Source organism: Ostrea edulis, chromosome 4, assembly GCF_947568905.1.
Source record: "Ostrea edulis chromosome 4, xbOstEdul1.1, whole genome shotgun sequence".
Taxonomy (NCBI): Eukaryota; Metazoa; Mollusca; class Bivalvia; order Ostreida; family Ostreidae; genus Ostrea; species Ostrea edulis.
Window position 1 is genome coordinate 14558043 of NC_079167.1, and position 23442 is coordinate 14581484.

The 23442-nt window shown below is 35.1% G+C and overlaps 2 protein-coding genes across 2 annotated transcripts; one reads left to right on the forward strand and one right to left on the reverse strand.

Annotated features, from left to right (window-relative positions):
- Positions 1-225: 225 nt before the first annotated feature.
- Positions 226-13514, reverse strand: LOC125671412 (uncharacterized). Its single transcript, XM_056162025.1, has 7 exons — positions 13353-13514; positions 10670-10853; positions 10262-10452; positions 9463-9672; positions 9017-9304; positions 7171-7280; positions 226-3789 (listed from the first exon to the last, which is right to left on the reverse strand). Exons 1-7 carry the CDS (start codon positions 13432-13434, stop codon positions 1255-1257), a joined length of 3600 nt encoding a protein of 1199 aa, XP_056018000.1. The 5' UTR covers positions 13435-13514; the 3' UTR covers positions 226-1254.
- A 61-nt stretch (positions 13515-13575) lies between these two features.
- LOC125672174 (dimethyladenosine transferase 1, mitochondrial-like) lies at positions 13576-20702 on the forward strand. The gene is made up of 5 exons (XM_048908292.2): positions 13576-13752; positions 16386-16661; positions 16872-17226; positions 17424-17577; positions 20447-20702. Exons 2-5 carry the CDS (start codon positions 16398-16400, stop codon positions 20685-20687), a joined length of 1014 nt encoding a protein of 337 aa, XP_048764249.1. The 5' UTR covers positions 13576-13752; positions 16386-16397; the 3' UTR covers positions 20688-20702.
- Positions 20703-23442: the final 2740 nt, after the last annotated feature.

Here is a 23442-nt window from a genome sequence, read left to right on the forward strand (position 1 = left end):
TGCAGTAAGTGTTAATTCATTACGTGTGTTGACTTAGCTGCAATAATGTAGCCCTATCCAATTTCCAAAAAAAAAAAAAAAAAAAAATCAGAGAGGGCTACATTATTGCAGCTAGTGTTGACTGTAAGCATGGTTTATTTTATGATTATCTTAACCATCAGCAGTGATAGGATGTGTCCTCGATTCTTCCTCTTCTTGCAGAAAATAGAAGAAAAAAATCAAAACTATGATTATTCTTTTTTATTACTATAAAAATTGAAAATGATTTTCAACAAATACATATAAAGAAACAGTTCTAAAAGTATATATAAAAAAAAAAAAGAAGTCCTGCATGATATACACTGAGTTAGATTGCTGCTTTAGTTTATTATGTAAAACGTTCTACAAAAGCCATTTATTCTAAATACATAAAGCATACATGACATGACGGCCACCACACCACAGAAAGGAAAAGTACCAGTATATTTCACTTACGTAATAAAAAACAAAATCATGAAATCTACATGTAATTGGTTAATGTGTATCACAGATACATTATAAAGCACCCCCCCCCCCCCGAAAAAAAAAGTAAGTCAAATGGTACCAGCTTAATAATTTTCAGGGATATAAGGCATAATATGAAATTCAATATCAAATATGTGGAATCAAGATATATATACAGCAAAACTAACTTTAATGGAACTTGCATTGAAATCCCCGTTATAAGAAAAGTGAAAGGAGTTCTCTACCATTAACATGAAGATGGGGAACCTTATTTATAAGGAATTATCAAGTTTTACTGTACCAGGTGAGTGTACAATTTCATAATAATTTAAAAACAGATATATATTTTACAGTATGTGCACCTCTGTGTTTCACCAAAAAATCACTATTTTACAATACATGTTCATAAACACTTTGCATGGTAAGGTTTATTTGACAGACATATTGGTATTACCAGTATAAAAAAACATGGGGATTTACGGCAAATGTTGTGAATGACTAAAGTTCACACTGTGAAATATTCAAAGTAACTAGCAATTCTTTAAATGCTATTGCATAATCATGATAATACAGACTTATGAGTAGATTGGGTACATAACATATTTTCAATCCATAGAGGTACTGTTAATAAGGATACAAAATAGTCATTGCTGTTTATTAAGCTAAAGACCGGAGACAAGATTTATTTGAAATGGCACACAATATAAATTAATTTGGAATGATAGATAACATGGAATGGTCGTTAACATGCATATTTAATGTCTTCTTCATTTATACTGCTATTGTTGAAGGTTTATCCATCAAAAATTGAGTGTTATCAATTCCTTCACCCCTAGTTAGCGGTGTACTAAACACCGGCTTCATGATGGGTCCACTGGCATTGCACACTTTCTCCCTGTCCAGACGGTCTGGGGTGACTATAGGAGAAAAGATGGGGGCATTTTCCACAGATCTCAAAGCTGTCCTGGAATCTTTTCTAGCAGAATTCTGATTTCCTTTTTTGCATGGGGAGAATCCATATGTATCGTCACTGTCGTCCCCGTACTGACTTCTAGAGCTGAAGTTTGAGGCCACCTCCCCATCAGAGTCTGTATCTGAATAAGCATAACAAGAGTTCTTCAGGGCACTGACTCGATTTCTGGGTTTGGAATGTTTTTCTTTGTATCCTGACTTAACATTTCCTTCTTTCTTTTTCCTATTTCGTGATGGAGCAGTGAGATATGCACTTCCATCCATAATTCTGTTCTCTTTGTTTTCATACGCAAGTTTACTTCTTGTTTTGTGTGGAACATTCATTACATCCCCTCTTTTCTCAGGAATGGTGTAGAACTTTCTGCTTGTGTTCTCAAAGCCTTGGGATCGAAATTTGTAAGGGGATTCTGTTAAATTATATATACTTGGTGCATCTTCTTTTTTCACACTTGAGGAGCTAACTGGGACATTTTCATCTTGTCGCCCTCTAAACTTGTATGGTGATTCCTTAAGTTCAAGAACTCTAAGTTGCTCTAATTTTATTTTAGGAGAAATAACAGGAGAATCTGAATGAACGATATTAGGAGTCTCAAAATCACTCTGCTCCTGCCTGCTTGAGTTGAATAGATCAACACTTCTTTCAAGTCGGAGAGGAGATGTTTCAATAACGCTGACTTGCAATGGGGAAACCTTGACATCCTCAGAAGTCGATTGATTCAGTTTTAGGCAGCTTTCTGTTTTGTTGTTGTGTTGCAATGTAGAGTCAGCAACAGATTTTGTGGACTGCATAGATTTCTCCAAGCAGCTTGTATCTGAATCACTCATCAGGTAGCTTAAACCTGGTAGAAGTGAATATCGTATTGGCGTACTATCACCTGTATGATCTGGTCTGATGGGTGACGTGCGACTTGATGTGGAACTTCTTGACATTAAACTATTTAATCTAGCATTATCTGCAGACATAACACTGTCCATTCCTTTGTTGCTGGCACACAAGCTCTCATTATTTTGTGCTTCTTCAGAGTAATTGTACCCACTGTCATCAGTTGAAATTCTGGCCATGGAATCTGATGTGTGGGTCACATTACTCGTGCAATAAGAATTATTGCTGGTCAGTCTTCTTGACATGTCACCTAATCGTGTAGCATCAGAAATTGGGCAAATATGATACATGTAGCTTTTTCCAAGCAGGGATTCCCTAATGTTCTGTTTATAAACAAGCTCCGAAATATCACCCTCATCGTAGAATACCTCATGGTCATGTGACCAAGGAAAAGACGAATTCAAGATGTCTGTAGTTTCTGACACAGAAGAGATGTATCTGTTTTGACCAGATGTTGGGACATGCAGAGATGAAATATCAGCAAAAAAGTTAGATAACTCTGATGACTGCACATGTTCTGATGTTTCAACTTGGTTGAGTGAATTGAACTGACTCCTGGATGATCCACTGTTGCTATAATTGGTATCATACCTCTCTCCAGACACTTCCGAGTTTGAATTGTACTGAGAATCACTTAATGTAGTGCTGTAATGGCTTGTTCTAGTAGAGGAGCTCCTTCTACCACTGATATTTGATTCACAAGCATCAACTTCATCATTCATTTGATAAGAGATGTTTTCTCTAGCTTTTGGAATAATACAGCTTGAATCATATAAATCACTTGAATTTATTGTAGTAATTCTTTGCTGTGATAATTCCCAAAGTTTAGCTGGGTCTAATGGTGACATTGACAACTTTTTCCCGCTGTATTCAAACGCAGAATTTCCACTGCCTGGAACCACTGCATCCTCTTTCCAACTTTGCACACTCTGTGGACTGTCTTTCTTGCTTTGGCTCAAATTCTTATCATATTCACATGAGGATTTTTCATTTTCAAAGTTCCAAGAATTGCTGCAGCTTAGAGGACTTTTTGGACTCCATTGATAGTTAAATACATGCGCACTGGAAGCATCACTTTCAGGAGACAATGTCTTGTTGACCTCTGCTTGAACTCGATACATGGATGTTTTGGATGCTGATGATATCAATGGCTTAGTGCTGCTTAAACTAGTATACGACACACGTCCAGACTCCATGGTCAGGTTTCCCTCCGATTCCTGTAGAGAGGACTCGATGCTGGCAGCCCTGTGGTAGGTGGATAGGGATTTTGCACTGAAACGTTTGACAGACTTTTTCTCGGGTACAACATCTGGAACAGATAAATTGAGGGACATCTGCACACTGTTGTTCTGTCTATCACAGTTACTGAGGTTGATTGACGTCGTCAGCCACTCTGAGATACGAAATGATGATTCTGAGGTGTTGAACACCGCTTCATTTGGCTCCTTGCGCTGGAATAATTGTAAATTTAATCATAAACAGATTGTCGTGATTTTCTGAGGAAATATATTTGAATTCTTTTTTGAAATATTCATCAGAATAGTGTATGACCTGCCTTTTAGTTCAGGTGTCAACTCAGCCAAAAAAAATTTTGCATCCGTATTGAAAGTGAAAATAGTATAATATTCTATACACTATTGCATATATATGTATTTCAACTTGTTGTTTTAGTTACCATGGTATATTGGTACATATCCCAGTATATTTCTCATATCGGTACTGTACACTGTAATAGTGAAATACTGGTACATTCAAGTCCAGTATTTATTTTGAAGATCCATGTATAATTTAAAAGAAAAACTAACAAAAATAAACTTGCATGAAAATTGATAATATATCATGATATCGAAACTTTCACACACATTTTTACTCAGTTTACATCACCCCTTCGTTGCAATATAAACAAATTGAAAATTGAGTCTAATAACCTTACAATGGGAAAAATGTATAAATTAAAAAACTTATAGTTCTATTGTTAATATACAATATCAAAGTTTAAACAATCACAAATCAAATAATACATTGCATTAATTTATTATTATAAACTGATGATTATTTGAAGTATATTCATGTCTTATGGTTTTTGAGAGTTTTATGTTCTTTTTCAGCAAACCCTGAGTAATTAAACAAGAGGCCCAAGGGCCTAGAATCGCTCTTCTGATAAATTGTACAACCCCACCATTTCTATTCTTAGCCTCTTAGTATTCCAAATCTTTAGTTAAATCCTAAGAATTCAAAAAAAGTAGGTCAATGTGACCTACTTTTTGGTTTACACATTTTGAGAACCCAAGAAATATCAACTGACAAAGTTTGATGATTTTAAGCCAATTAGTATCTGAATATTGAAATATAGCTGTCAAATTCCAATCGTAGGTCATGGTGACCTACTTTTTGGTCAGCGAACTCCGAACATGCAAGACCCATCAACTGACAAAGTTTGATGACTGTAGGTCAAATAGTATCTGAAATATATAAATATAGCCGTCAAATTCCAAAAGTAGGTCAAGGTGACCTACTTTTTCGTCTACACCCTTCAAACATGCAAGACCCAACAACTGACAAAGTTTGATGACTGTAGGTCAAATAGTATCTGAATTATATAAATATTGCCGTCCAATTCCAAAAGTAGGTCAAGGTGACCTACTTTTTGGTCGAAACCCTTCGAACATGCAAGACCCATCAACTGACAAAGTTTGATGACTGTAGGTCAAATAGTATCTGAAATATATAAATATAGCCGTCAAATTCCAAAAGTAGGTCAAGGTGACCTACTTTTGGTCAACACACTCCGTTGACTCAAGATGCATCAACTGTCAAAGTTTGATGATTGTAGGGCAATTAGTGACTGAAATATATAAATATAACTGTCAAATGCCAAAAGTAGGTCACAGTGACCTACTTTTTGGTCGATACACTCTGAAGACTCAAGATGCATCAACTGACAAAGTTTGATGATTGTAGGTCAAATAGTGTCTGAAATATAGTAATTTAGCTGTCAAATACCAAAAGTAGGTCACGGTGACCTACTTTTTGGTCGACACAAACCGAAGACTGAAGACGCATCAACTGACAAAGTTTGATGATCCTAGGTTTTACAGTGCCCAAAATATGCATCCAAAATTGAAAATGTGAAATTTGAATATCTGCAAAATTCAAAAAGTAGGTCACTGTGACCTACTTTTTTTTTTATAAATATGTTTCAAGGCCTCAAGATGCATCAACTTACAAGATTTGATGATTCTAAACCTCTCGGTATTTGAAATAACAACTTAAAATATATCTATAAATGATAAGCCATAAAATTCAGAAAGTAGGTCACGGTGACCTATTTTTCAGTTGACGCATTTCAAGGTCCCATGATCCACCAACTGACAAGTTTTGATGATCATAGGCTTCAAAGTGTCCAAGATATGCATCAAAATTAATTTTAAAATAAATACCTGCAAAATTCAAAAAGTAGGTCACCGTGACCTACTTTTGAGACAACTTGACACAAGGTCCTAAGATGCATCAACTGTCAAAATTTGATGATCCTAGTCCTTATAATGACTAAAATATCTAAGATTTAAGGAATTTAAAATTTTTTTATATTTAGGTCAACTTTGAAGTGACCTTGAGACCACGCCCTTTGCCCCAGGGTAATGCCTTGAACAATTTTTAATCTACAACATATCCTCATCCTTATGTGTAAGTTTGGTGATAATCTGCCCTGTGGTTCTTGAGAAGAAGATTTTTTAGCAACCACTACTTTTGTTTGTATTTTCCTGATTATCTCCCCTTGTTAAAGGGTCACATCCCTCTATTTAGTATGTATGAAAGCCCTTGGGCCAATGATACCCTGTAACAAATTTGAAAAAAATTGGCCAAGGGGTTCTTGAGTTATAGCCCTTTTTCTAAAAAGTTTACGCACACCGCACAAATGGCCATAGCATTAGCTCTTTGAGCCTTTGGCTCAGAAGAGCTAAAAATGGCAGAGGAAACTGCACAAAAATGTATGATGCCATGCCAGACAATGCTTATAATAAATCACAAAGGATATAGGAAGATGCTTAGCACAATAAATGGAAAGAGTAAACAAGTGTGTATGTATTTGCAAGTCTGCTCATCATGTGTCTTGGGGTATTTTTGCTTTTATCTTTATTCGAGAGTGTGTTCAACATGTGTCTCTGTCATCTTACATTCAACAAGTGAATAACTGCTATAAAATTAGTGTTAGATAAAAAAGTAATGAAATTTATGTTACCAAAATACAGATTTTCAATCCGAGGTATACTGTGGAATATACTGCAGCATGGAGCAAATACTGCGGTATATCATGGTACATACTTTTTGGCGGTACCCAACTTGAGTATGTACTGACAACTAGGGCTGAAACGATACACCCCTTCACGATACAATACATATCGCCTTTCAATACGATACAATTTACAGAAGAAACCAAGGATAACATTGAAAAGAAAAATAATCCCCAAGATTCAAAATCATAATTTTAAAAGTAAAATGTTTCCAAACTGATGACCGGTAAGAAGCCTGTTGGCTCTGTAGTTTAAATTTATAAAGTTAATTATTATTTTCGTCAACCTCAAGGCAAACAACAGTTTGAACATTATTCGAAGCTATTTTGTTCCTCGCGCAGGTAAAAATAATAAGTACAGACCGAGCCTGATGTATTTTACTAAACCCATTTGTAATAAAAGTATCGAACCGAAAATCGAGGCAATGAATCGAACATTGAATCGAGTTTTTATATTAAACAGTATCGATATTTCAGTGAATCGTTTCAGCCCTACTGACAACTGGATAGAATAAAAAGTAACATGGACAGTTCTTACCTTCATTGTTGCTATGCGTTTGAACCAGTTGGTTTCCATTTCCTTTTCTTTCTTTGCTATTGGTTTGGATGGATGACAACAGCAGTAATACAGGCACATCATGGCTGAACCTACAACAGTTTTAATGACAGTTAATTTTTATATCGTATACAGTGAACCTACAACAGTTTTAATGACAGTTAATTTTTATATCGTATACAGTAATACAGGCACATCATGGCTGAACCTACAACAGTTTTAATGACAGTTAATTTTTATATCGTATACAGCTACTCATTGGAGTACCAAAACTTTCCACATGTGTATAGCTGATTAAGAATCCAAAACAAGAAAAAAATTGAATAGACAAATCTGTAATCTTAAATGGGATACCACCCTCAAGGCAAATTCGGAACACAATCATCACATTGGTACTTTACTGTGCAACAGGGGTAGACAAATATATTTTTGAAGTACTTGCCAAATGCCCCACCTTTAATTAAGACATAAAACTATTTGAAATTGTTTATCCTGTTGTATTTTATTAAGTCAATTCATTCATATATTTCTCATCGTAATAAAGCTAGGACCAAGTTTCCTCCCATGATTTGAGATATCCTCGGATTCTCTTTGTTTTGTCATACTTCACATGCTTTTGTCGATACAGAAGGTTGATCATTGCTATCATTACAGTCAGGGTTCTTTCTTTTCCTGCTAAATGTCACAAACTTGTCCATGTTTCCATTTGTCAATACATTGTACATTCACCTTGAGATAGCATCTAAATAGATTTGACACTTTGCAATCGATTTCAACTTCACCATAAATTTAAGCATTTTCATGATCTGTGTCATTTCTCACTAGAGGGGTGTATGTATTTTTATCAAATCGCAGGATGATTGCTGACATTCCGTTTATACATGATCGATGCTGCCAATGCATGTATTTAAATTCAGTATTTTTATTATCTTGTATTTCTATTTTACTTTAAAAATTCACTTGCCTAGAGACAAGTTCTTGTTTTACCTGTCTGACTCTAAAATATGGTTGCCCCGGGCATCGGTCAGTGCTATTTGCCTACCGCTGGTGCAATGAAAATAATTAACCTTCACTCTATATATACTGAATATGGTGGAACCCATGTAAAAATTTGTGTTTCCAATCAATTTGTTTGATACAATAAAATATGTTCAAACCATTTGTTAGAATTTGTTACACTATGACTTCAGTCTTCAATAACATGCCAAGCCTCCATTTAATATTGTTACCCCATTCCATCAACATGCATAATATATATATTTACCTGTGTGTGTGTGTGTATATATATATATATATATATCCTAATAACTGATGCACTCTGGAACTGCAGTGTGCATCTTTTTTCTCCGAATCTTTAATTTTCAAAATCCCCCAAAATCATTATTCAAATGACTGTGATAGGTCAAATAATTAAATCAAATGACTGTGATAGGTCAAATAATTAAATCAAATGACTGTGATAGGTCAAATAATTAAATCAGATCTTTGAACATTACACTGGAGAATCTTCAGTGTAACAAAAGTCAGAGAAGATCTGATTTTGATAAGATTTATGTGATGGTTGTATCTCTATGAATTTCACCAACAGTAGGTTAGAGCACGGATAGGATTAGCGAGCTCCAGCGCACAGGCACACTGGTAAATGACACTGTTTAAAGTGATTGTTTAAAATGTCTGATTATCTTGTATACATGATAAATTCACTTACTTAATTATTTTTTCAATGTGACACTGGCAAGAGAAAATATTAGAAAAAAATTTAAAGAGGAAAATTCGTGTCCACAAAAATCTAAAAGACAAGTATATCACAAGTCAACATGTTACGCACCTACAACAAATCCTCCATAGATTACAGTGGGTGTGGCAATATTCATCCAATCAGGAGAAGTGTCAGGTTTGAAAAGGAACCACAAAATAACTAGGATAGTGTTTTCCACCAATGTAATGATATAGTAAATGGTTAGCCTCCCACGAGTGGGGCCATCCTTCAGGTTCAGGAAGCAGAAAATGTAGACAAAGCCGGACACAGCATTAAAGATTCTCTTCTCACATGCTGTGTCTCCAAAGTCAGCATTTTGAAAGGTTATCCATGCTGTCATTAGAAGCCAGTGTACACCTGTAAATAAACAAGAACGAATAATGTATCTAAATCTTAATACATGTACGTCATAACATTTTTTTCTTTCTTCAAAGTGCAGGCTTCCTGTGACCTTAAACAACTTGTAGTATTTGCATGCATTAGACAGAAACAAAATTATCTAATTTAAGACTTACCCAAGAACAAAAATGTCCAAGCTTGGAAATATGAAGCAAACACAACAATGGCTAAAACTCGGCCACTTATCATTGCTATCTGCCACAGTGTGTGCACTAGCATCGTCAGCCCACTTCTTCTGTAGTCAGATTGATAGGCAAGACGCAGTCCATCTGAGTAGGCAGACACTGACCAAGCAATCGATGTAAGGGAAAAGAATGTTGAAATTCCTGATAAAATAGAGTTATTTTGACAGTGTACATGACTTACAGCTGCTGTCAGTTAAGAATGTACAATATACAGTTAATATCTTAAGTCTTAAATGTACATTGACCTGGCATGCAGTCATTTCAGAATAAAAGTAAATTTTGTTTTCTCCCTAGTCCCTCTCTTCTCCTTATTCATGTTGCAAATTCAAAGAGATGTAAATTTGTAACCATGCAAAATTTCTAAGGACATCCAAGATGTTTATGTTGGAGTTGAGATTGCTAATATTGTTTATGTGAGGACAACATATATTGACCATTATTCAACTTCTCCTAGTTTATGACAGACTATTGAGTTTATTCATCACAAGCATCATATCAACTCATTTGTTAGTATGCATGTACTTTAAGAACTTTATCTTTAAATATACAAAGTATCATGATTTGAGTGACCATCATGATATTGACAAATGAATATGCACCGAGTATTACACATACTATATATCAACATACTGTATATTTTTACTTAATTTAATCAAAATTGTATTTCTACTCTTAACTACATAAAATAATTTCTGTTATAAAACTGTAGAGATTTTGTGTGACGTTTTACCAAGTATCCAATCAAAATGCTGGAATGTGATAATAATGTATAGCTGCAGTGTAAGTTGTGGTGCTGATTCCAGAAAGGATTCAAAAAGACGAAGCAAGCAGACATCGTTATTAGCGCTGTAAACAGCCTCTAAATCGTCATGACTCTTTGTTCTTCTAGACTTGAATCCTAGCTTGAGGACTCTCCAAAATCTAAAATAAAAATCCATACAAAAAATCAGATAAGAGTCCAGTACAGCAATCAAGTAAAAACAAAAGAGCATGTTGTTGAGTGTTTAATGCACTTGTCATGGCAGTGGAAAAATCTAATTACAACAGAGCTATTGGAATTCAGTCACAGCATTCTAGCTAATTCATCACTCAAAATCAACAACTCGCCTTGTCAACAAGGAAATAACCCAAAAGATACCTGTGTAGAGGAGACAAGAAGCAGGCATGCAGCAGGAATGTCTGGACTGTCAGGGTTCCATCTGTAACATGCCAACAGAAGCTGAAGATCTGCATGGCAAAGGTTGACAAAGCCACCAGGGCCAATGAGACAGCCGCCCACACAGTGTGTCCATCCCGGAAAAATAACACAATCACAGCAACATCTGCAAAGAATGAAGTGACTGCCCTTAAGAGATCCTTTCACAGGCAGTGGCATGTATAATATCTGTATTGACCAAGCTGTGGTCTCCCTAATTAATGGTAGCACCATCAACATACACAGTGGTAAGACTATTTCCTTGTACATTTCATACAAACGGTGAACACATTGTTTTTAAAAAAAAAAAAAATTCTCATGAAGTCATTTCTGGTCCAATTTAGATGAAACAAGTATTTTGTAAGTATATTACCAGCAACATATGTCCCCTACCAACCCCAAGTTGAAGTGTTGCATAATATGTATTCTGTGTGAACAATCTTAATTCATCAACAGTTTATGTACAATGATAAAAAAAGAAAATTTCATAATTTATACAGTAAATTTTATAGAACTTGCACAATTAAAGAGTACAGGGATCTAGTTAGAGTACAAGAATTACTGAAGATCAGACAACCATGAAACCGAGTCTTATTAAAATGTTTGTTGGAATAAGTCAACCATGATGACAGTGTATCTACTCATTTAGATAGCCACATATCACAGGCATTAATTGACCCTTTTTGGTACAGGATCCTGTACTGTTTCAAAATACAGAGTTATTTATATGGCCATTTATTGATATGATTACAGATTAACAGTTCATAGTACTGTCTGTTGTGCGACATCATGATTAAATGTTTCTTTGTCAGAAAGGGTCTTGGTACATGTGCTTATATTCATTTAGATATTAAGCGCCTAGGTGATTGCAACCTTTACATTATACATGGTATCTAGACAACTTGTTCCCAAGATGGTTGAGATTTTACAGAGCAAAACAACACAAAAAGGAAAAAAAGTCACAATCTGGGTAGGAAAAAAAGTCACAATATGTATAAAGAGTGCCCATGACCACACCTAGGAAAAAAGTCACAATTTGTTTGATGTCACACATTGTTGGTTCTGGCATACATTTTGCTAAAAAAAAACATATTTTTCTTTCATCCTATGTATGGCTTCAAAGATTGTAAATTGATGCCATTTTGTCTACTTATACAGGAAATACACTGTCTAGAAATGGGGAAAGGTGCCTTGTGAAGCCACTAATTAATCTCAACAGTCCCTGTCAACACCTGTTGTAAATACTTAAAAGTTAATTTAATACTTTTTATTGGGGTTATTTGTTTGTTTTAACATATATAAACTCTGTTCCTTATATAATATTTGACTTTTTTCTATATATTCATGTAGTTTTCTTTCAAAATATATATACTGTGACTTTCTCCCCCTCTGTATATGTGACCCTTTTCTATCAAAATACATACTATGAATTTTTCCCTATACATATAATATAATATATATATTGTAACCTTTTTCCCTACATCTATGTGATTTTTATACAAAATATATATTGTGACTTTTTTTCCTACATTCATTCTTACCAGCCTTGTGCACTGTAACTTTAAGAATTTTTCAAAAAGAATTTGGGGAAAACCCTGTCAATTTTCGATAGGGAATGGGTCCATTTACTGGACCCACATGCAAGGGATGTTAGGTCCTGTATCAAATTTTTATTTCCTAAGTTAAAGCCAATGTCAGATACCCACGGCTAATCTTGTCTTCTACTCATCATTAATGATGAGATCAGATGTGGGTATCTAACGATGAGACAAAGCATAACAGAAAAAGCTTGGAAACTCTGCACTAAGTTCCATAAATCTCTTGAAAATCAGTCAACTGTGATTAAACTTGATCTGTAAACACACATTAAAGCAAATCACAAACCAAATATTTCAGTTCCCTAATCAAAGCAATGTGAACAAGAATTAAAGAAGTTCAGTCAACCCAGTGTTTTGACACAATCTGAGCAACCTTGCATATATATAGTATAATACATGTAGTACTCCTATTATACTATATACACAAGTTTGCTCAGATTGTGTCAAAACCCTGTGAGTCAATCTTGCAAATTTTATTAGAATGATCGAGTCAACAATAGCAAAGTGCATTTACTCAATGGATAACCACATATAACAAATTTCAGTTCCTTAAGTTATAACTGTAGATTTGAGAAAAGTCTGGAAAACTACACTGAAAATAAATACATTTATATATCATGTAAATGGACCAATATATATCAGTATCAAAACACGGTTTAGCACAGAGAGTGACTAGTTAGAATAATCTAACTGTGTCTCGGGACAGGCCCTCACCACAATTCGTTAAATCGGGTCCGTAGGACATTATCATTTTAACGAGAGAACATTCTATCTAAGAGTAGACTACCTCTATCTGTTTAACTGCTGTTTTTAAAAATGTTGCCAACTTCTCTCTTTAATTGCTCTTAAAAACATACATGTATGTTCTGACAATATGAAAAGACATGACAGAGAGAAGACACATACTATAAAATATTTTGATAAATAAAGACGTGAGGAAATCTATATCATGTGTTTTCATTGTTTATACATGGCAAGAGCCGTTAAACAGTTGAAGAGGTCAGCTCAGGGATATATGTAATCATTACCTGTAATTACGTCCAAGATGAACGAAGCAAATGACAAAAATGTCACAAATATGTCATATAAACTAAAAGTTTTCCTATACATTATTAAAATGATTCTCCACTATTCGATTTTTTTCAAAATTTGGCGCACAGTGACCACCATTTTGGGAGAAACTATAATCCGAATCGGCAAATTCCGAAATCAGTATTCCGGAAAATATCGTTGGGTTTTTAATATTATCGTGCGGTAGGTAATTCCTGTTACAAATCGTGCTGAGAGCACTGTGCACTGCCAGTTTTAACTGCCCAATATATGATGAAATGAAATTATTCGATATTTTAATTAGTGAAAAAACAAACGAACATATTCTAACAGTGGCACCTTATAGAAAGTTTTCATAGCATTCAGGTTGAGCGACAGGTGAGATTTCACATAGCTGCTTCTTTGAACAGAAAGAAATTCAAAATAATTATGTTAGACATTTAATATGTATACGGTGTGACCGTTGGACCGAGCGAAGCATGAAATGGTCATCGGCGTCTCCCAAGTGATGATAATAATTCCGTTGAGTACGGTAGATTATGATTCATTCATATATATATATATATATATAATATGTCTTACAGCGTGACCGTGTTTGAGGGCAAAGCAAAAAATATTGGCATTAGTATCTAGATCCATAACAGGACAAAAAATATCCCGAAATAATATATCTTACGGCGTGACCGTGTTTGAGGGCGAAGCAAAAAATATTGGCATTAATTAGTATCTAGATCCATAACGGGACAAAAAATATCCCGAAATATTAGCACCAACGTGTGAGGACAGAGCTCAATCAAAGTATTCTAACGTTAGACATTTTTGATCCACCACTTCATTGAACGCGGGAAACTCTATGCAACTGATGTAAACAGTGCATTGTGACGTCATTTTTTAGCGTCGGTGTTTAGCAAATACACAAACATAGGAGACATGGCACAAATCGCGTTAATCGAGGATTGATTATACATGATTAAAAAAATAAGATTTACATACTTTTACGGATGTTATGTAACATCTCAGAACGATGTGAACTAGGGTAGATGAGATTCAAAATGGAGAAATACATGTCCATGCGCTAGTATTCGAATCGAAGCCATTGGGACCAAAATTTTCAAGTTCCATAGGTATGGTTTAATTTTTCATTAGTTTTCTATATTTTCCTTTTAAACATGTATATACGTGTTACCTATAGGGAGAGCTCTGCTCTCACAGCCCTTCGGGCTGTGAGAGGGCTTTGCCCTCTATTAGGTTGGGAACACTTCCCCTATAGCGAGATATTCTCGCAAAAATGCAATTATCCCTCTCTAGCAATAATAAATATATTCTGTAAAACCGAGAAAAATACCCATGGAATACATCTCTTTGTGTTTCACGTGAAAAGAAGAAAAAGTGCTAAAATGTCTGATGCTTCTGCAAATATATTAATCAAAACAAAAGCACTCATGATGTACATTGGATTTCAGCCTCCTTCCCTCTTACAAAGCAGCATTGATATGAAATTTCTTAATTGTGTTAAATTTTATAAAGTCAATTCGCATAATGCTGAGTTTGTGTAGCAGTTAATCAGCATTGCATGGAATTTGCCATTATTTTTATTAAAGACACCAAAACACCTGTTTACGGTAATGTTTACTTTCTCTTCAAAGAGGGGTAATCACGTTTTAGAGAGATCTTGCTAAAGGGGAAGTGTTCCCAACCTGTTTATAACTAACGTAAAAAAAAAAGTCAACCCACAACTAAATAAGATGACAAGGTTTTAGGTCTATTGTTTTGGAGTAAAGACAAGTTGCCCTTCCTGAACACATGGACCTTCCCCTGTTTTTTTATAGAGGTCTGAATTGTGCATTTCTTTTTTCTTCTTCTATTATTGTATGTTGTGTACACGTAGAGTAGATACGTCTATTATTGGACATCCCTGGACAATTTTTTGTTGTTTACAATCACTCGATAACCCTTGGCTTCCATCATCTACTTGCTTGGCACAGTTGTGCTTTCATGTGTTATTTCATTCATTACACCTCATAGTTTAACCACGTCGTCGTCGGCGTCGTTGTAAACTTTTCACATTTTCATCTTCCTCTCAAGAACCACTGGGCTAATTATAACCAGACTTGACCAAAAACATCCTTGGGTAAAGGGCTTTCAAGTTTGTTCAAATGAAGTGCCATGCCCCCTTCAAAGGAGAGATAATCACAAAAATGCAAAAATAAGGTGGGGTCATTTAAAAATCTTCTCAAGAACCACTTGTGCAGAGGAGCTGAAATTTTCATGAAAGCTTCCTGACATAGTGCAGATTCAAGTTTATTCAAATCATGGCCCCCGGGGCTAGGTTGGGGCCACAATAGGGGATCAAAATTTTACATAGAAATATATAGGGAAATTCTTTAAAGATCATCTTCTCAAGAACCAATGAGCCAGAAGAGCTGAGATTTACATGAAAGCTTCCTGACATAATGCAGATTCAAGTTTGTTCAAATCATGACCCCCAGGGGTAGGTTGGAGCCACAATAGGGGATCAAAGTTTTACATAGAAATATATAGGAAAATTCTTTAAAAATCATCTTCTCAAGAACCAATGAGCCAGAAGAGCTGAAATTTACCTGAAAGCTTCCTGACATAGTGCAGATTCAAGTTTGTTCAAATCATGGCCCCAGGGGTTAGGTTGGGGCCACAATAGGGGATCAAAGTTTTACATAGAAATATATAGGGAAAATCTTTAAAAATCTTCTCAAGAGCCAATGAGCCAGAAGAGTTGAGATTTACTTGAAAGCTTCCTGACATGGTGCAGATTCAAGTTTGTTCAAATTATGGCCCCCAGGGGTAGGTTGGGGCCACAATACGGACTAAGGTTTTACATGCAAATATATATGGAAAGTCTTTAGAGATGGGCCAAGGTAACTCAAGTGAGCGATGTGGCCCTTGGGCCTCTTGTTGTGATATGTGAGGTTCCATTTTTGATGTGATATACCAATGCATGTATACTATCTTGAATTATGTTTGTCTTCATTCAGGTTTAAATCAAAATGGGGAGTCGATTGCCTCCCATGCCCAAAATATCTGAAATTGTGAAGATGTACAAACTGAGTGCAACCAAGAAGCTCTCTCAGAACTTTCTTCTGGACATGAATGTATGTCATAAGTTTGTCAAATGTATATCTGTCACAAAAGGGATGTACATTTGTGAAGTAGGACCAGGGCCAGGGGGAATAACCAGGGCATTATTGGAAAGTGATGCATTGAAAGTTCATGTGATTGAAAAAGATTCAAGATTTATTCCACCACTGGAGGCAAGTTAAAACATCAAGTAGATAAAAGCTATAGAGTGAAGTATATATACACCATAAAGTATCCTAAATTTTCTGTTTATTTTATTACACACCAGATGAAGAAGTTTTCAAAGCATTATTCTAAAGTGTTTTGTAGTACTTTTTCTGAATCAAGTGTTTGATACTGATAATAGAAATTCTCTTTTGAATTTTATATATTTTACCCCTCAGATTTTAAGAGCAGCATCAGGAGGCAGATTAGAGGTACATCTGGGAGATGCCAAACATTTTGACATTGGTGGTACATTTCCATTGGATTATTCAAGGCCATGGCTGCGGAATATTCCGAATATGAACATAGTGGGAAATTTGCCATTCAATGTGTCTCTTGGACTCTTACTTCAGTGGTTGGAACAAATTTCAAATAGAAGTGGTCCATGGCGACATGGTCGTGTTCCAATGACCCTGACTTTTCAACATGAAGTGGCAGAGAGACTGCTAGCAGAAAAAAATTCTGAACACAGATGTAGACTTTCAATTATGTGCCAGCATTTGTGCAAAGTTCGCTATAGATATCATATTCCTGGTGAGACTTAATGATTTATCAGAATGAATCCTTTTTTTTTCTTCAATTTTTTTTTTATATATTTCAAAACATGATGAAAATAGGGAGAAATTATTCTTTGAATTAGTGTGTAATGCAGCTGAATGTTCTTATTTCTGGTCAGAACTCAAAATACTAGCATCACATACTAGTATGTGTTTTCTACTTGTCTTTTGTAGGAAAGGTTTTCGTGCCACCTCCTAAAGTCCATGCTGCAGTAGTTAATTTAGAGCCTTTGAAAATACCCCTTATAAACCAATCATTTCCTGTGGTTCAAAAAGTGACGGCTGCTATATTTCACTACAGACAGAAACACATCAGGAGAGGAGCGAAGTAAGTAGTTCTGTAGTACAGGGTATCTGAATCCAATGGACCTCTTAATTTTGTATTGTCCATTTTATCTGACTTGGTAGGGTGGAGTAACCGTGAGATATTCATTTGGATGATTTTGGTCACTTTTTGATTATAACAGATTTTAGAAAACTACAAGATTTCTGGATCTCTTTTATGCAATGCTGAGCATGGTCAATTCTATATGTTCACATTAATAGTTTTAACGTTTCTAATGTTTCCTTTGATATCTCTACAAATTGTAATGATAGCCATGTCCTAATGAATGCATGGCAGTTGTAAACGATGCGTGTATGAATACAGATAAATATAGTACGTATATTTTTTTGACAAAAATGAAAGTATGAATTAAATATAAGAAATAAACTTCATTTTTGAGTTGAATACTTAGATCAATATGCTTCATGAAGTATGCAAGCCAGAAGTGTCGCAGCTCATACCCTCATGTATTTTCAAAAACAAAATTTATTTCTGAAGTAAATCACCTGAAAGGCTATCATAAGGGAATTTATTCAAAACACACATTGGTAAAATGTGATAGAATTGAATATTTCCAATTAATAATTACCACATTTTCTAGTACATTTTAAGGATAAGATACCATTACCACATTTTCTAGTACATTTTAAGGATAAGATAGTTTAAATGCAATTTAGAAAAGGATAATCCTTACATTTGACAAGATTTGTGTAATTGTGTTTTCTATTGCTTAATGATTTAAAAGATGTACATTTGTATTTTTTGCTGGTGTGCTTTTCTATTGTTCAAATACAGGTAGTGGATTTCAAAAATAACTCAATACCTCAATTTTTAGCTCACCTGAGCTGAAAGCTCAAGTGAGCTTTTCTGATCGCCTGTTGTCCATCGTCTGTCCGTCCATCTGTCTGTGAACTTTTTACATTTTCGACTTCTTCTCCAGAACCACTGGGTCAATTATAACAAAACTTGGCCAAAAGCATCCTTGGTTGAAGGGCTTTCAAGTTTGTCCAAATGAAGGGTCATGCCCCCTTCAAAGGGGAGATAATCACAAAAATGCAAAAATAGGGTGGGGGCATTTAAAAATCTTCTCAAGAACCACTGGGCCAGAAGAGCTGAAATTTACATGAAAGCTTCCTGACATAGTGCAGATTCAATTTTGTAAAAATCATGGCCCCCGGGAGTAGGTTGGGGCCACAATAGGGATCAAAGTTTTAAATTCAAATAAATAGGAAAAATCTTTAAATATGCATCAAGGTCACTCAGGTAAGCGATGTGGCCCATGGCTGCTTGTTTTGGACTCATCTAAGTCTTAGTAGAGTTCTCTTTTTGCTCCCATCATGAAATGGCCCAGGACATATATATTTATCTCATTTTGTCAATCATTCTGTCATAGTTTTTCCAAATTTATTTTGGGCCTTATTTGTAGATAATGTGCTGATTTTTGTTATGTCTCTATATGTATATGACTGACAGATCAAATTCGACTTTCATGTTGATCAACTTATTTTTATGGAAGATATTGCCCTTAGACTTTGAAAATGTCTAATTAGTACATGTATTTAGTTTTCTTGACTTTTATAGACTGTGTTTGTACATAATGAACAGACATTTGGTATGTCTCTATATACTGATGACTTACAGATCAAGTTTGACCTATTTTTACAAAAAGTTATTGCCCTTCTACTTTTAAAATTATTCACTGTTAGTTCCAGTATTTTTTCTATCAAATCTGTTATCTCATTCATACATGGACAGGAGATAGATACGTTATGAGAATACACAAGTCAAGTTCACATTTGGGTCAGGTCAAGAATATTTTGTTAGAGTCTTTTATAGGACTTAGAAAATTTCAAACATTTCACACGTTTCCACTCATTATCTCAGTCAAACATGGACATTTTGAATTGAAATTTGGGATATAGATATGTCCTGAAAATATGCAGGTCAAATTCATATTTGGTTCCAGTAGAATAATATTTGATATTTGAGCCACTTTGACTTTGAAAAATTTCAAACAATTCAGTTTCCACTTGAAAGGGATATATCATAACATTTAGGTCAAGTACTTGTATGGGTCCATTCAGATAAGTTTTGGCAGAGTTATGACCCTTTGGCAGGGTCATTTGTGTCACTCCAACACATCTAGTAATTCCATCCTACCAATGTCTTATGAATGTCACAATAGGTTGTTTTGATCAATGTCTTATGAATGTCACAATAGGTTGTTTTGATCAATGTCTTATGAATGTCACAATAGGTTGTTTTGATCAATGTCTTATGAATGTCACAATAGGTTGTTTTGATCAATGTCTTATGAATGTCACAATAGGTTGTTTTGATCAATGTCTTATGAATGTCACAATAGGTTGTTTTGATTTATCAGTGTACACATCTAGTAATTCCATCCTACCAATGTCTTATGAATGTCACAATAGGTTGTTTTGATTTATCAGTGTACACATCTAGTAATTCCATCCTACCAATGTCTTATGAATGTCTTGTCAGTGTAAGGGTTGTATACTGTATTAGATGTTTGTAGTTTAATGTCCATCTATAAAATTCTTTCACTCATCATACAGCTTCAGATGACATGTGTGTTAGGATTTCTAGGCTATGAGGATTCTTTATCATGCAAACACTTCCTTTGACCTTAGCATTTAAAAAAAACCCAAGGGGGTGGGGGTCATCTGCAAGGTCCATGATTTTTACCTCTTCATGCCAATCAATTGGAACATTTTAGTGATTCGGGTATGTCACAGTCTGGAATGGAACCCATGACTATCATAAGATTTTTCAGTGTAAGTGTTATCTTATCAGATGGACATTGCATGGGCTTTAAATGCTATAAGCAAAAAACTATTGCTTCTTTCAGAGATTTGTTTCCCTCCGCCATGACAGGCCTTGTGGACGAGTTGTTTAGACTATCAGATGTGGACCCCACACATCGATCCTTCACGCTCACCATGGAGGAATGGAGTAGACTGTGTGATACATATGCCAACTTTTGTAATGAATATCCCAGATTGTTGGACTACAATTACAGGGATCCAAATTCTAGACTTTTAATGGAGGAAACCGTGCCTGTTTCACTAAATGTATCTGATGTGAAATAAAACATTTGAAACTAACATTGTTTCGTTTATTCTTTACGGAGGTACTCTACATCATCATAACGGCTGGCTTCCTTTTGAAACATAGATGAAAATATAAATATCATTGCCTAGCTGAGTAGCTCAGTGGGTTAGCAGGTTGACTGCTGAACTGTTGATCATGGGTTCAAGTCCGGCAGGTTTTTTTTTTTTTAGTAGTACATCTATTGAATTGTAGTGGAAATGTAAAATTTAACTGATAAATTAAACTGAAGAATTAACCCTTGCCACAAGTTAAGATTTAGACCTATGTATTTTTATACACCCATCATTAGATGGGACGTATTATGTTATGGCACTGTTCGGCTGGCTGTCCGTCAGAGGTCGTGTTTTCTGGACTTTTTTCCCTATCGGATGCATGTACAACTTTGAAATTTGGTCACAATTTCTCTCACAAGAAGTGTAAAATGAGTTTACATTTCAGATGGATTGGTGCACCTTGACTTACTTAAGGGCTATAAGTAGGTCAAAGTTTTTCGTTACAGATATTGCCCTGAAATTTAGTCAAAATCTTTTTCTAGGAGGAATACAAGTTCAGTTTGTATTTCAGCTGGATTGCCCCATTCGTCCATGACCTACATTAAGACTAAATGTAAGTCAAACAGTTTTCCTGGCTTTTTTCCATCGTGGATACAGATATTGCCCTGAAATTTAGTTACAGGCTTCCTCTAGGAGGAATGTAAGTTCATTTTGCATTTCAGCTGGATTGGTTCATCCTTGACCTACTTTTTGACTAAAAATAGTTTTCCAGACTAATTTTCATTACTGATACAGATATTGCCCTGAAATTTAGTCACAGGTTTCCTCTCGAAGGAATACAAGTTCAGTTTACATTTCAGCTGGAGGATTGGTTTGTTCTTGACCTACTTTAGGGCTAAAAATAGATCAGTTTTCTAGGCTTTTTTTCATCATGGATATTGCCCTGAAAATTTTGTCACAACCTCCCTCTGAGAAAAATACATAATCAGTTCACATTTCAATTTATTTGGTGCACCATTACCTATTTTAGGGCTAAAAGTAGATCAAATTGTTTCCTGGACTTTTTCGATCATAGTTGCAGATATTGCACTGACATTTTGTCACAACCTCCCTCTCAAGAGAAATACATAATCAGTTCACCTGTCAGATGGATTGGTGCACCATGGCCCACTATAAGGCTTTTCTATTCAAAATGTGTGTTGTATCAATTCAGAGTGCATAATATGCTTCCTTCCATGTTGAATATCACTGTCCGATGGGTGTATATTGTACTATTGGCGGTATTCTTGTTTTAATTTTATTTTGCTTGTCCAAAATTTTCAGACAATTGTAAAGTTACTTCTCTCCCCCCTCTCCTCCCCCTTTGGAAAACATTGCTACATATAAGTGCCTGATTATACTTAATATATTATAACATGCCTTCAATGTGCTTTTATGTTGAGTTGCCTGTTGTGGTTTTTTAACAGTTTAAGGTGGGTCGATCCTCAGGTGACTTATCAATATTAATGGTTAAAAGTGGAGAAACTGTATTAATTTCCACTCAATACAGTTTAATCTAACCAATATCCAAAGAAAATGTGTACGTTGCCACCCTTTTAAAGATGTCATACATACAAAAACAGAAGCATATATCAACATAAAAAAATCGAACATTTTCGTTAAATTGAATGATGAAAATTAATAACAAGAGGCCCATGGATGGCTCACCAGAGAAAAGATTGTTTATGTTTTAAACCCAACATGGCAGGTGTGACCAGAAAATCAATAGGGGGTCATACACGTTGTAAATATGTGCATTAAGTGTGTAATTATAACAATTGAATGCCCTTCAGTCAAAGATTTTTGGTGCCAAGATTAATGATATTCACCAAGTTGTTCAAAAGGAATCGACGGCGAGTTTTTTTCTTCTTAATTTATAAATGAAGACAAAAATGAAATTATATCACTAGATTTATTTGGATGCAAAATTAACAAGAGCAGAAAAAATTGAAAATTTATCTACATTTACAAACATGTAGGTCAAAATTGTTTTTGTAAAGTGATCTGATGGAACAGGTGAGCCTTTGAGTTTACAAGTGTATATAAATAGTGAATATTTTTTCCTATATATTCCCATGTAAAATTTCTTAAACACTCCTCCTTATATATTCCCATGTAAAAAAAAAAAAAAAAATCAAAAAAAAAATCGATCTTCTATGTGGCCCCAACCTTCGCCAGGGGACCATGAATTCCACAAATTTTAATCTGCACTACCTGATAATGCTTTTACATTAAAATGACTAATCATTACTATGCTCTTCTTGAGATGAAGATTTTTGAACATATATTTTTTTAAATATTTCAATGTCAAACTTTGAACCCCTATTGTGGCCCCTCCCTACCCCCTGGGGGCATGACTTGAACAAACTTGAATTTACACTACCTGAAGATGCTTCCATATAAATATGATTAATCACAGCTTTGCTATTCTTGAGAAGAAGATTTTTAAAGATTTTCCCTATATATTTGTGTGTAAAACTTTGATCCCCCCTTGGGGCCCCATCTTATCCCCGGGGGCCATGATTTGAACACACTTGAATCTGCACTATGTCAGAAAGTTTTCATGTAAAAATCAGCTTTTCTGGCTCAGTGGTTCTTGAGAAGAAGATTTTTAAAGATTTTTCCTATATATTTGTATGTAAAACTTTGATCCCCTATTGTGGCCCCATCCAACCCCCGGGGCCCATGATTTGAACAATCT

Bases quoted from the DNA above. Each gene is read 5' to 3' on its own strand.
- LOC125671412 (XM_056162025.1), bottom strand. From the start codon at position 13,434: ATGTATAGGAAAACTTTTAGTTTATATGACATATTTGTGACATTTTTG. The intron at 10,453-10,669 runs GTATCTTTTGGG...TTTTTATTTTAG, and splicing joins TTCTTGTCTCCTCTACACAG to ATTTTGGAGAGTCCTCAAGC. The intron at 3,790-7,170 runs GTAAGAACTGTC...CAATTATTCCAG, and splicing joins AACGCATAGCAACAATGAAG to CGCAAGGAGCCAAATGAAGC.
- LOC125672174 (XM_048908292.2), top strand. From the start codon at position 16,398: ATGGGGAGTCGATTGCCTCCCATGCCCAAAATATCTGAAATTGTGAAG. The intron at 16,662-16,871 runs GCAAGTTAAAAC...TTTACCCCTCAG, and splicing joins GATTTATTCCACCACTGGAG to ATTTTAAGAGCAGCATCAGG. The intron at 17,578-20,446 runs GTAAGTAGTTCT...TGCTTCTTTCAG, and splicing joins CACATCAGGAGAGGAGCGAA to AGATTTGTTTCCCTCCGCCA.